Source organism: Pinus tabuliformis, chromosome 6 (genome assembly GCF_031772625.1).
Source record: "Pinus tabuliformis cultivar Carrire ecotype Pingquan chromosome 6, CPIR1, whole genome shotgun sequence".
NCBI lineage: Eukaryota > Viridiplantae > Streptophyta > Pinopsida > Pinales > Pinaceae > Pinus > Pinus tabuliformis.
In genome coordinates this window covers 2088897060-2088911015 of record NC_142292.1, presented here as the reverse complement: position 1 = coordinate 2088911015, position 13956 = coordinate 2088897060, and the positions used below count along the sequence as shown (strand labels likewise).

The following is a 13956-nucleotide window of genomic DNA, read 5'->3' as shown; positions in this document are numbered from 1 at the left end:
GCTGATCACCTATATTTTGTGTCTCTTATCTATTTATTTTTTATGTGTTGGTATTTGTTTGATTAAGAACACAATAATAATTTAACTAAAGATAATATCCTAATCTAAAGAAGTAAAAAGCATTCACAAGAAATTATCATAAGAAGAGAAACCACCTAATCTTGATGCCCTAGACTTCTCAACATGGAATTAGAGCTAAGGTGACCAGTCAAGGAAAGGGAATCTCATCAAGAGACACACAAGTAATCAAGGATGAAGTCTCGAAGGATATCAAGTGAATTCAAGAAGTTTGAAAACCCTAGATCAAAGAAGAAGACTACAGAGCAAGAAGTCTTGGAATCCTCAAGTCATCTCAAGAGACCACAATTACCCTAGTCAAGTTGAAGGACTTATAAATCAAGTTTATTACTAGAGAAGCGAGATCAAGGATGTTGTTATCAACTTCAGAAGTTCTAAGGCAATTTTCTCTTGTTGAAGCAAGGACCTTACCATTGTAGATTATCATCCAAGAAGCATCAAGAAGTCATCAGTGATATTCATCAACAAGGACATCACCATCAAAGGATCTAAAGCGATATCCCTCTTTGTAGGGTCAAGGATCATTCTTGAAGTTATCTACCTTCATCAAGGATAAGTTCTTTATCATCTATATTATCATCAAATGCAAGGAGTAAGAGAGTGGAAGAAGCATCTTCACAAGTAACTAAATTTATGTCTAAATCTGTCAAAATGTATTTTTGCAAGGAAAACAACAAATTGGTTGGGGCTTCAAACCATCTTGCATGAAATAAAAGGACAAATATGAATCTCATTGAAAATGAGGTTATGGATCATGTCAAAAGATCTATCACCAAACTAGAAAAAGAATATGCTCAAGCACTTGCAAAGTTTATGAAATGGGAAGTGAGGGCTCAAAGGATTCTCATACAATCCATCAAGGATCCCATCATTCCATATGTATCTAAACTCGACACCTAAAAAGAAATATATAGCAAATTGGTAGAGTTGTTTTCTGTAAGCTCTATAGGAGAAGTTATCTCTCTAAGGAAATAACTCTACAAGCTAAGGATATCAAAAGAATAAGGAATAGCCTCATACTTTATGATGATATTTGAAATAATGGATCAACTTCAAGATCCGGGTGAAAAAATATCTGACAAGGAGATGACCATTGTAGTATTAAATGCACTACCAAAGGAGTGGGGTAACTTCACTTCAAGCATTTATGGGAAGAAAGAAGCTACTCCATTACAAGATATATGGTCTCTATGCAAGATTTAAGAAACCAGACTAAAGGAAAAAATTGATGTGGGATCAAGTGACCAAAATCAAGCATATTTTGCTATGATGAAGAGAAGAGGAAAGCTCGGAAAATTTGGTCTTTAAAAAAAAAACTTGGGGAAGGTTCAATGCTATTGATGTCAAGAATATGTGCATTACAAAAGAGATTGACCTAAGCCCAAGAAGGACAATAAAAAAAGAGGTAGAGAATAAGCCCATATCACCGAAGAAGTGGAGGAAGCAGAAAAAAGAAGTCCAAGAAAGAGGAAGAATTAGATATCTACTATGATTGAGATATTCTTCCTCACCTAGTTCTTTTCAAGTTCATGTTTTCAAGTTTTTCAGTTGTAAGATATGGGTATCATGACTCACTAAGGAAAATGATAGGATGCATCATGTCGTCATAGAAGCATTAAAAGAAAGAGCTTGTGATATCATCATAGAAAATCATGAAAGATAGCTAAAGTCTATGGCAATAACCCAAGAAGGATATAGCTCTTGGTAACCTCATTAGAATCATGATTAGCACTTATGGGAAAAGGAAGAAGAATTCATCTAGCACAAAGCTCGTCATACATCAGTCAAAAGGAACCATGAATAAGGATACTCAAGATCCTCTATTGCAATCTTCATTGGAAGGTTCACCAATCAAAAGGAAGCAATGGTTTCATCAAGAATTCCATCTTATGGGAATTCATGGGATGATGGTATGATGACAAAAGAGGTGAAGCGGATCAAGGGATTAAAGTTCTTTCAATGAAGGAAGTTTCTAAAAGAATTCTAATATGACCTAAAGGAAAATTAGGTACGTATGCTTGTATTAGATATTATAAATTCATGTCGTATGGTTGCAGGTAGCATGGATAAATTCTCTATCTCAAGAGCATACATCATACTCTACAATAAATATTTTTGTGAAGTCATGTGTTTGCAAGGTGGGAGTTGTACACATGGACTCTTAAGTTCTTCAAACATTTTGGTTGCTTCTTTAGTCCAAGAAAATGCTTCCTTCTTCAATAATTTTGTTAGAGGTGTTGCTATTTGACCACAATTATTGACAAATTTGTGGTAATATCCTACAAATCCTAAGAATTCTCTGAGTTTCTTCAAGATATTTGGGATTGGTCATTCCCTCATATCTTTGATTTTGTTAGGATCCACCTTGACACCATCATGTGATACAATATGACCTAAATATTTCACTTATTGAGTCCCAAAGGCACACTTGGAAGCATTTGCATATATTTTTTTCTCTTCCAATAATGTCAAGATCTTGTCAACATGTTCCACATTAAATTAATATTTCATCAAAAAATACTAGCACAAATTTTCTAGAAGGGTTTGAACATAGAATTCAATAAGATTTGAAATGTTGAAGGTGCATTTGTAAGCCCAGATGGAATAAAAGAATTCTCATAATGACCTTCATGTGTTCTAAATGTTGTTTTGGGAATGCATTCTTGCCTCATTTTGATTTTATGATATCCAAATGAAGATCCAACTTAATAAAGAAAATTGCTCCATGCAATTCATCAATGACATGAATAGGAAACTTATCTTTGATTGTCATTTTGTTGATTTTTTTGTAGTCTGGATAAATATGTCATAAACCATCCTTTGCGATGACTAGTACCATTGTTGAAGAGAAAGCACTCTAGCTAGGTTGAATGATACCAACCTCTAACATTTCTTGAACCATACACTCAATCTTACTCTTTTGTGCATGTGGAAATTTGTAAGGCATAATGCCATAGGTGGTACACTTATAGGTTTCAATTGAATAACATGGCTATGTTCTCAAATAGGTGGAATACCCTTAGACATTTCTCCAAACATATTGGCATGATTGTTGATAAAATTTTGAAGATCCATTGGAAACAATGATAGATATGTTTGAATATCTAATGAACACAATTGTGAAACTACACCTTGGTGTCCCATTTTTAGCAATTTTGTCATGCTATCAAAGCTTATCACTTTATTGGGTTTCCCTTGGACACCTCTAAGCTCAATTTCCTTTCCTTCTAAGAAAAATCTTATGAAAATATCTTGGAAATTGAGGGCCACTGCTCCCAATGATTACAACCATTGGACCCATGATACAACATCAACACCACCTGTTTGGATTGTAATCATTGGAAAAACCATTAAATATTCCCCCATATTCAACTTCATATTATTACACTTCCCTGAACAATTTATCTTACCTCCATCTGCAATCATTTCTTGAAATTTTGGTGTTAGATATATAAAGCAATTAAGTTTATAGGTACTATCTAAATCAATCAATATCGGTAACCTTATTTTGATATATCCTTTTGTATTGATGGTTTGTGGAGTACTAATGTCGGCCAATGCATGACAAGAGATTGTTGGAGTGGCTTATTCTAGCTCTAGATCTTGTGAATTTTCCACTTCTTGATATTCTTCATATTCATAGTCTATGTAGAATATTTTGTTCTCACTACATTTATGACCTTTACTATATTTTGTATCACAATTGAAACATAGTCCCTTTGCTATTCTTTCATCCATTTTCTAAGAAGTCAACCTTTTCAATTTAGGAAAGTGTTGTACTGTTCAACATCCCCCCATTTTAATATATTATAAATTTCCTATGAAATTTATTATATTAAAATAGGGACCATTCAATTTTAGAAAAATATTATAATCAAAGTTTAATACTTCGGCTTTTTAATTAAAACCCAAGTATTAAACCTCGATTATCCCAAAAAACCAAATTAAATATCCCCTGTAACCAAGACTTATACTTAGGCTTTAAAAAACCTTAAGTAATAAATAAAATGGGTTATTTAATTAAAAAACAAAATAATCGGAGTTTTAATTCCCAAATTTTTTATTCTTCATAAACTCTGACTCATCTCGTTTCCCACATCGCAAAGTTTCCAAAGGATCAAGACCCCTTTGCCATTATCCATTGTGATTACGATTAGACTGGACCCAACCGAAAAATATACATCTCAATTCATAATTCCACGTGTTCGTGACTATCGCGGAAGTTGCAAAGGCTTAAGTCCATTCCCCATTACCTTAGCCGAATTGTGATGGCGATTAGGCCAACCGAATGCAATTACGACAAAGCTCAGGCCCGACAGGATAATTAAAACAATCCATACATTCCCCACGTTCGTGGCTATCGCAATAAACCACAAAATATTAAGTCCTGCCTCCTGCCTATTGCGATTAGACCGGACCCGACGGGAAAATCAACTGCAATCTATAAAATCATGCATCTGTATGCCATCGCAAATTTAATTAGACCAAGCACTCTTCCCCTTCCCGATTTCTATATGTGATATAGTTGAACCCGCCATGATTATAAAAAGCCTTTAAATTAAATATCATGTCCGTGCAATCGTAAAAATTCAAGAGTCATGCCTAATTTGAATTACGATTGTTGATTTCGATACGACATCAGCAGTGATGTTAGTTCCACATCACCATTCCATGTCATCCGCCACATCATAGTGATGTCATCCCTAACTACATCCTGCATAACGCAAATTACAAGTCTTTCAGCAACCTCTTATAGTCTACAACTCTGAATGCCAATTACGATAATCGTGTGTGGTGGGGGTGAACTTGAGGACGCAGACTTTGATGATAATAATTGTAATACGATCGATTTGGTATATCAATAACCTTATAATTAATTTTGAATTTAACTCCACCTACCTACACTCCTCCCTAGGCGGTCTCTCTCATGCGTTCTTGGGTTGAGTCCAAGGGCTTGTCACTCCAATTAAAAGTCACTTGTATTTTCTTCCATTAGGTTATTTGTCACTTTAGCTTACTGTCGCAAGGCCTGAGCAGAAGAGAGGGTAAGGGTTTCGACCCTGTGACCACCGGTGACTTGTGAAGGTCCTATGTCTGTGTGAAATGGTTTCGGATCCTTCTATTGTGAGGTCTCTGTCTTCACGAGACACACTTGTTTGGTAAATTGTTCTTTTGTATATTTATCCTTCGACCTTTGCTCAGATTTTTTCTCAATCCTGTAAGTAATTGTTATAATGGTTTTCTGCTTGTCAACAGTCTCTAGCTTCACTCCTGGGCTATACAGATTCTTCACGCACAGGTATGTTCTTATTCTAATTCTTTCTTTCAGGTCTTCTATTCATTTTACTAATCTTTTGGCTCCTCTGTGAGCAGGTTGAACCCTTTGGTAACCTGACTGTGATGGAGTCATGTTCACGCCTACTCTTTCTTCGAGCCTTCTGGCTTGATGGCTTGTTCCTCCAGGTAAATGTCAATGCAACCTTTCTCTTACTCCCTTTTCAGTTAGTTACACTCTGTGGTGGTTTTCTAACTTGGGTGCTCTATTGTGGTTGCAAGTTTGGAACCTAGGTGGCTCCTAGCCGTCTTCGAAACTCAAGACTCCCCTATATGAAAGGGTGGGGTATTTCCCTTTGTAGTTGGTAGTCTCAATTTAGTTAAAGTTTAAAACCCCAAGAGGGTTTCACCATACTTAATTCTTGGGTGGTTTGTATTTATTCCGCGTTGTTTGAATGCGCTCCAGACTTAAGAGCAGGGTGAAACCCTGGCTATTTGATAATATATATATATATATATATATATATATATATATATATATTTGTTTTATAACCCTTGCTGGGTTTGTTGTTCGATACTATTTGGAACTTATTCAATGTATATTTTGTATTCTCTAAAACGAAATCGACTTAAATTCTGTTTGCCAAAGAATTTGTAAAAAAAATGTACCTGTGATTTCTCCTTTGTAATGTTGTTCTCGTTCAGTTGTTTCTGTTGTAGGCTTGTTTTGAAGCACGTTGTTCTTTCCTGGTTCAATTCGAATAAAATATGACTTGTTGTTCCTCCTTGTCAATTCAGATGTGTTTTGATTAATTTTCCTGATTTCTGTGCTTTTGGTTTGTTAATTAACTAGAGCTTAGTTAATATTCTATCTAACTTTAATATGAGAATATAACATATGATTACACGAAATTTATGATAATAAAATACTCCACACACAGTTTATCAAATCAATTATTTCTAGTTATTGTTCTTTATTACTATGGAAGACCCTCGCAATGTGGGTCTGGTTTGGCTTTTTCCACATGGTTGAGAAACTGTCTTTTAGTTATTGAAGAGTTTTTTGAAACAAATTTCTAATATTTAACTAATCCTAATCTAACTGTTCTTTTAATTTCAAATTACAGTGGCTGTGTCAGCCCAAATTTAACTTAAAACAAAATGAAATAAAGTTCAAAAATTTCTTCTTCTGTTTAGCAGAAGAAGTCAATTCCAGTTGTCGCCTTTCAGTTGGATGCTCCTGCATCAGGCTCCCAGGGTAAATTAAACTCATGGCTCCTATCCATGAGCTCTTCAATAGAGTACCTGATGCTTTGAATTTGGGTAGCATCCAACCAAGAATAGTCCTCAATAGGATGGTCCTTCCATTTAACCGGATACTGTAAATATTCCTTCTTTTGAGTCTTCCTGACCACCTATGTGTCTAAAATCTGTTCAATCTCCAAAGGCTTTGCTGGAGGCATTTGTCTAATCCATGATTCTTCCTCATTTTGGGTGTCTCGTGTTCATCTCTTTGAACTGTCTTCCTCATCAATAGCAATGTAAGGGTACAGATCTACCACATTAAAAATGGGTGAGATTCCTATACGTGGAGGTAATTGCAACTCATAAGCGTTCGCAAAAAACTTCTGAAGGATTTTGCAAGGCCCAATATTTTTCATTTTCAATTTGTTGTATTCGCCTTTAGGAAACCTCTCCTTGCATAAGTGTGATAATACCAGGTATCCTACTTCGAATTGTACCTCCCACCTTCTAAAATATTCTTTCTGTTTGTATTTTTGGTTGTTGTCTTGTAGCTTCAATTTTACCTGTTCATGTAGATTGCTAATTTCCTTTACGAAATCTTCGCCATCAGCACTCCTGCGCTCCAACTGACCCAAATCCCGCAACTCATATATTCCACGTGGTTGCATTACATATAGGATTTGGAAAGGGCTTCTTCCCATGCTTCTATTGGGCGAGTCATTATACGAAAACTCTTCTTGCGCAAGCACACGATCCCATTGTCTGGAGTTTTCACCAACCAGACTCCTCAACAGATTTCCCAGACTTCGGTTTGCCCATCTGTCTGCGAGTGATAGGCTGAGCTGAATTTCATTTTGGTGTCTAACTTCTTCCACAAGGTTCACCAGAAATGGCCAGTGAAATTTACATCCCTGTCCGAGATGATGGACTTCGGCAAGCCATGTAATCTGACTATCTCTGTGAAGAACAAGTGTGGTATATGTGTGGCATCACTGGTTTTCCTGCATGGAATGAAATGGGCCATCTTGGTGAAACGATCCACCACGACCATGATGGAATCGAATCACCATCGTGTCTTCGGCAAACCTAAGACAAAGTCCAAGCTAACTAAGTCCCATGGTCTATTCGAAATGGGTAAGGGTGTATACAACCCTGCATTTTGGCTGAATCCATTTGCATTTTGACAAAATTTGCATCTGACCATGAATCTCTACACATCTCTTCGCATCCTCGGCCAATAGTAAAAGTGGCTCAACTGATCCAAAGTCTTTTCTATGCCAAAATGCCCTGCCAAACCCCCACCATGCTTTTCCTGGATTAAGTTCTCCCTCATAGAACATTCCGGAATACACAATTGTCCTCCTTTAAACAACAATCCCTCCTGCATTTTATAGTCCAACCATGGACTATTGTCCCTCAACAGTGGATTTTTGCAAGCTTCATAAACTTCTTTAAAATCTGTATCTGTTTCATACAAGTCCTTAAGATGTTCAAATCCTAATACTTGTATTGCACTTTCTTGTAGGATCAAACTTCTCATGCTTAATGCATCTTCCACTTTGTTAGCTTGATCGTTGATATGTTTCAAAATGAATGTAAAACTCTGCAAGTACTCCACCCACTTTGCATGTTTATGATTCAACTTTTGTTGTTGCATGATGTACTGTAACACAAAATTGTTTGAAAACAAGACAAATTCATTAGCCAGTAAATAATGTCTCCAATGCTTTAGTGTTTGGATGACTACATAAAATTCATTGTCATAAGACTTTTTCTTCTGTCTACTTCCATTTAAATTCTCGCTAAAATAGGCTACTAGCTTATCTTCTTGGAAGAGTACTGCACCAATGGCTGTCCCACTGGCATCACAACAAAATTGAAAAATTTTGTTAAAGTTTGGTAATCTTAAAATTGGTTTTTTAGTGATTTTATTTTTTAGCATTTGAAAACTCCTCTTAGCTGACTATGTCCAACAAAAAGGCTGATTTGCCTTCTTAAATTTTTAATAAACTTTCAATAGAAACTCGCCAATACATGGAAACTTCTCACTTCAAACAAACTCTTGGGAAATGGCCAACTAACTATGGTTTCAACCTTCTCTAGATCCATCTTTAAATCATCCTCAAAAATCATAAACCCCAAATAAATCAACTCTTTCTTGAAAAAATAACATTTTTTAAAATTTATCAGCAATTGATTTTGCTGCAATTTTTCTAGTACATTCCTAACATGTCGAAAATGTTCTTCCTTCATCTTGTTGAATATGAGTATATCGTCTAGATATACGATCACAAACTTGTCAATGAATTCTTTCAACATCTCATTCATCAAACACATGAATGTACTGGGAGCATTTCTCAGTCCAAATGGCATGACCAACCATTCATATAAGCCTTCATTGGTCTTGAAAGTTGTCTTCCACTCGTCACCTTCTCGAATCTTGATCTGGTGATAGCCGCTTTTCAAATCTATCTTTGAAAAGTATGTTGCTTCACTCAGACAATCCATCATATCATCCATCCGAGGTAAAGGAAACCTGTACCTGATAGTAATCTTGTTTATTGCCCAGGAATCAGTGCACATCTGCCATTCACCTCCTTTCTTGGGAGCTAAAACAGTCGGAACAGCACAAGGGCTCAGACTCTCCCGAATCAACCCTTTATCAAACAACTCCTGTACCTGCTTCTTGATCTCCTCATTGTCTTTCAGACTCATCTGGTAAGCAGCCTTGTTTGGCAAACTAGCTCCTGGAATGAAATCAATATGGTGACTAATGCTCCACTTTGGTGGAAATTTGTCTAGTAGATCATCTACCACAATATCACTAAACTCTTGCAACATGTCTTGTATCTCCACAGGAAAGTCAGTAATTTCAGTATGTATCAATACTGTTCTTGGTCTTTGCACAACTTCATAGTTTACCTCATTATCTTCAATCTATTGCAGAAACTCCTTTCTGCCCATCAGTGATGCTTTTGTTCCACTAGTCTCTGCAGTATCTTCTTCTTTCATGGGAACTAGTGTATGCTTTATCCCATCCTTAACAAATATGTAACAATTCTTTTCCCCATCATGGATGACCTTCCTATCATATTGCCATGGTCTACCCAGTAGAATATGGCACACATCCATAGGCATAATATCGCAAGTCACCTTGTCCTTGTACTTGCCAATATGAAACTCCACCTCACACTGCTCATCAACCAGCAGTTGGTGTCCTTTCTACAACCAAGACACCTTATATGGAGTTGGGTGCTTTAACTTCTTCAAACCCAATTTTTCCACCATTTCAGTGGCTACCAGGTTATCAATACTTCCACTGTCTATGATTAATTTGCAGCATTTTCCATGCAACTTGCACACAGTTTGGAACAATGCTTTCCTCTATGTCAGATCAGCTACTTCCTTAGCTGGCTTTAGTAAAACCTTGTTCAACACCAAGGCTTCTCTTGTTTCAGGCATATTTTCCACCTCCTGTGGCGGTGCCTCTGCTACATCAGGTTGAGCAACATAAGCTCCCCTCTGTCCAGCTTGCTCATTTTCAGGACATTCAAAAGACCTATGTCCCCATTTGTGACACTTGTAACACTGATAGGCATTTCCTCTGCCTCTGCCATTACCTCTTCCACATTGGTATGGCCTTCCTCCTCTAGTGTTACCTTCCCTATCACTCTATCTCGAAGTCTTTGAACTATTGCCCTCTTCATTTCTATTGGAAGTACTACCTCTACCAAAGGACTGTCCTCTTCCTCTCCCAGACCCACGTCCTCTCTTTTCATTTTTTTTCCTGGTAATCTTCTCTTCTACTTTCAAAGCACTCTGATACACCTCCTCTATAGTCTTAGGGGAAAGAATACTAATCTCGTCTAGGATCTCCATCCGTAGACCATTTACAAATCTCGTTGTCTTCTCGGGGGTATCTTCAACATACCCAACTCTCAGGTTTACTTTATAAAAATCTTCAGTATATTCCTTTACAATCATCATTCTTTGTCTCAGGTTCTGCACTTGTTTGTAAAGGGAAATTTGGTAATATTTAGGCACAAATTTTCTTTTCATCTTCACAATCATTTTGTCCCATTTTTTTATCAATGGTTTGTTCAATCTTCTCCTTTGTGCCTGCACACTGTCCCACCACAATGTTGCGTGTCTTTTCAACTTGGTAACAGCAAACCTGATCTTCCTATCTTCACTAATTCTTCATATTCAAAATATTTATCTAACTCACTTATCCAGTCCAACAATGCCTCTGTGGACAAGCTTCCATCATAGTTAGAAAGCTCTAGTCTTGGCTTGCTGCTAGCCATCAAAACTGATTTCAACAGTTTGATCTTTGGTCCCTCTTCATCTGACCCATCTGTCATCGCTGCATTTTCTTCCTCACTGTCATCTCCACCTTCAGGATATCTGCACCTTCCTGCTTCCACTACCGCCAAACGTGTAGATAAAGTTCTGATCTCTTCTCGTAGCCCTTCATCCTTCTAATGGATCTGCCTGAACCTCTTCTTCCTACCTCCATCTTCATTGACAAGAGAAACTTGCTCTGATACCAAAAATTGGTGGGGGTGATCTTGAGGACGCAGAATTTGATGTTAATAATTGTAATACGATCGATTTATTATATCAATAACCTTATAATTAATTTTGAATTTAACTCGACCTACCTACACTCCTCCCTAGGCGGTCTCTCGCATGTGTTCTTGGGCTGAGTCCAAGGGCTTGTCACTCTGATTAAAAGTCACTTGTATTTTTTTTCATTAGGTGATTTGTCACTCTGGCTTACTGTCGAAGGCCTAAGAGGAAGAGAGGGTAAGGGTTTTGACCCTGTGACCACCGGTGACTTGTGAAGGTCCTCTGTCTGTGTGAAATGGTTTCGTCTCCTTCTATTACGAGGTCTCTCTCTTCACGAGATGCACTTGTTTGGTAAATTGTTCTTTTGTATATTTATCCTTCGACCTTTGCTCAGATTTTTTCTCAATCCTGTAAGTAATTGTTATAATGTTTTTTGCTTGTCAACAGTCTTCGGCTTTGCTCCTGGGCTACATGGATTCTTCACGCACAGGTATGTTCTTGTTCTAATTCTTTCTTTCAGGTCTTGTATTCGTTTTACTCATCTTTTGGCTCCTCTTTGAGCAGGTTGAACCCTTTGGTAACCTCACTGTGATGGATTCTTGTTCGCGCCTACTCTTTCTTCCCGCCTTCTGGCTTGATGGCTTGTTCCTCCAGGTAAATGTCAATGCAACCCTTCGCTTACTCCCTTTTCAGTTATGTTCATCAGCCGCACTCTGTCATGGTTTTCTAACTTGGGTGCTTTATTGTGGTTGCAGGTTTGGAACCTGGGTGGCTCTTGGCCGTCTTCTAAACTCAAGACTCCTCTATATGAAAAGAATAGGGTCTTTCCCTTTGTAGTTGGTAGTCTCAATTTAGTTAAAGTTTAAAACCCCAAGAGGGTTTCACCATACTTAATTCTTGGGTGGTTTGTATTTGTTCAGCGTTGTGACTTAAGAGCAGGGTGGAACCCTGGCCGTTTGAAAATATGCATATATTTGTTTTATAACCCTTTCTATGTTTGTTGTTCCAAACTATTTGGAACTTATTCAATGTATATTTTGTATTCTCTGAAACTAAATAGACTTAAATTATGTTTTCCAAAGAATTTGTAAAAAAAAATGTACCTCTGATTTCTCCTTTGTAATGGTATTCTCTTTCAGTTGTTTCTATTGTAGCCTTGTTTTGAAGCAAGTTGTTCTTTTCCTTCCTGGTTCAATTCTAATAAAATATGACTTGGTGTTCCTCCTTGTCAATTCGGATGCGTTTTGATTAATTGTCCTGATTTCTGTGCTTTTGGTTTGTTAATTAACCAGAGCTCAGACTGTAGTTAACATTCTATCTAGTTTTAAGATGAGAATATCACATATGATTACAGGAAATTTATGATAATAAAATACTCCACACACACAGTTTATCAAATCAATTATTTCTGGTTATTCTTCTTTCGTACAATGGCAGACCCTCACAATGTGGGTCTGGTTTGGATTTTATGCCTTTCCAAGATTTCCACATGGTTGATAAACTGTCTTTTAGTTATTGAATAGTTTCTTGAAACAAATTTCTAATACTTAACTAATCCTAATCTAACTGTTCTTTTAATTTCAAATTACAATGGTTGTGTCAGCCCAAATTTAACTTAAAACAAAATGAAATAAAGTTCAAAAATTTCTTCTTTTGTTCAGCAAAAGAAGTCAATTCCAGGTGTCATCTTTCAGTTGGATGCTCATGTATCAGTGTGTATTGTGATATGCGATTAAGCCGCAGATCCGATAGAATTATACACTAGAATTAATTTAATCCTCATGTCCACGGCTATCGCCAATAACAAAGGATCACCATATCACTGCCTCTAGTCATATCCCGATTGCGATATGTAACTAGGCCTAGACCCGACAGGATTATATGATCCATACCATAAAACCCCACATCTGGAGCTATCGCAGTTACCAAAGGGTCCTGCCTCATGCTGATTGCAATTGTGATAAAGCCCCGGACCCGATGGAATTATTCACTCCAATTCATAAATTCCCACGTCCGCGCAATCATAAAAGTCACATACCTTTATCCATTCCTCCCCTACCCATTCCAATTTTGATTTGGTCTTATTCGAATTTTCATCTATTTCAATTGGGATTCTCCTTGCTTGAAATATGACGATAATTTAACCCGCAGTCTAAAATCGATTGTGATTTTGTGATAAAACTGTAAAATTCCAAATTTTCTTACCACATACCTCACTATGCATGACTCTCCATGATGGTTGTGTTCGGAATTTATGACGACTCTACGTTTTCCTGATTTCCTGCAAAAGTGATTTTGTTTCAAATAAAACTTGCTTGCTTATCAGTTTCATTTATTTCCAGCTTATCAAATCCTATTTTTCTTGTTCAGGTTCATGACATAGGAGGACAATTGTGCTAATAAGCGGCAATTCAGTTCAAATAGATAGACAAACATCCAGAGAATTTGATGGAACAAACAAAGTCGATGAAGACAACAAATCACATTCAGAACATTGTTACCAAAAATTGTTTTTCTTTAAGTGTATTGAAGGGATCTGTTTAAATGCCCTCAACACTCTACACAATACATTCAGTTTTTTTTGCTATTTAAGCTTACTTGTTTTATGAAATAAAGGTCCTAAATTTTATGAAGAAAGGCTTACTAAAGCTCGCACTATTGTACTTTCATACTTTTCTCAATAGAACGACTGGAACATTGTTTTTCGAATTTTCATAAATAATTTTGAGAAGTTGCACTACTGTACTCCCGGAATCATCTTTGTGAGAAGGACTAAACTACTGCTAT

The 13956-nt window shown here is 36.8% G+C and overlaps 1 protein-coding gene across 1 annotated transcript; it reads right to left on the bottom strand.

The window, feature by feature from the left end:
• Positions 1 to 7807: 7807 nt before the first annotated feature.
• LOC149267590 (uncharacterized) lies at positions 7808 to 9438 on the bottom strand. Its single transcript, XM_089412723.1, has 3 exons — positions 9140 to 9438; positions 8345 to 8456; positions 7808 to 8260 (listed from the first exon to the last, which is right to left on the bottom strand). The coding sequence occupies exons 1-3, from the start codon at positions 9436 to 9438 to the stop codon at positions 7808 to 7810; spliced, it is 864 nt and encodes a 287-aa protein (XP_089268849.1).
• Between the last annotated feature and the right edge of the window lie 4518 nt (positions 9439 to 13956).

What these genes read in the sequence shown, in the direction of transcription:
- LOC149267590 (XM_089412723.1), bottom strand. Translation starts at nt 9,438, where the DNA reads ATGTTGCAAGAGTTTAGTGATATTGTGGTAGATGATCTACTAGACAAA. An exon ending in ATAAACAAGATTACTATCAG is followed by an intron (nt 8,457 to 9,139) that starts GTACAGGTTTCC and finishes TTGTGATGCCAG; the next exon opens with TGGGACAGCCATTGGTGCAG. An exon ending in CTTATGACAATGAATTTTAT is followed by an intron (nt 8,261 to 8,344) that starts GTAGTCATCCAA and finishes TTTGTGTTACAG; the next exon opens with TACATCATGCAACAACAAAA.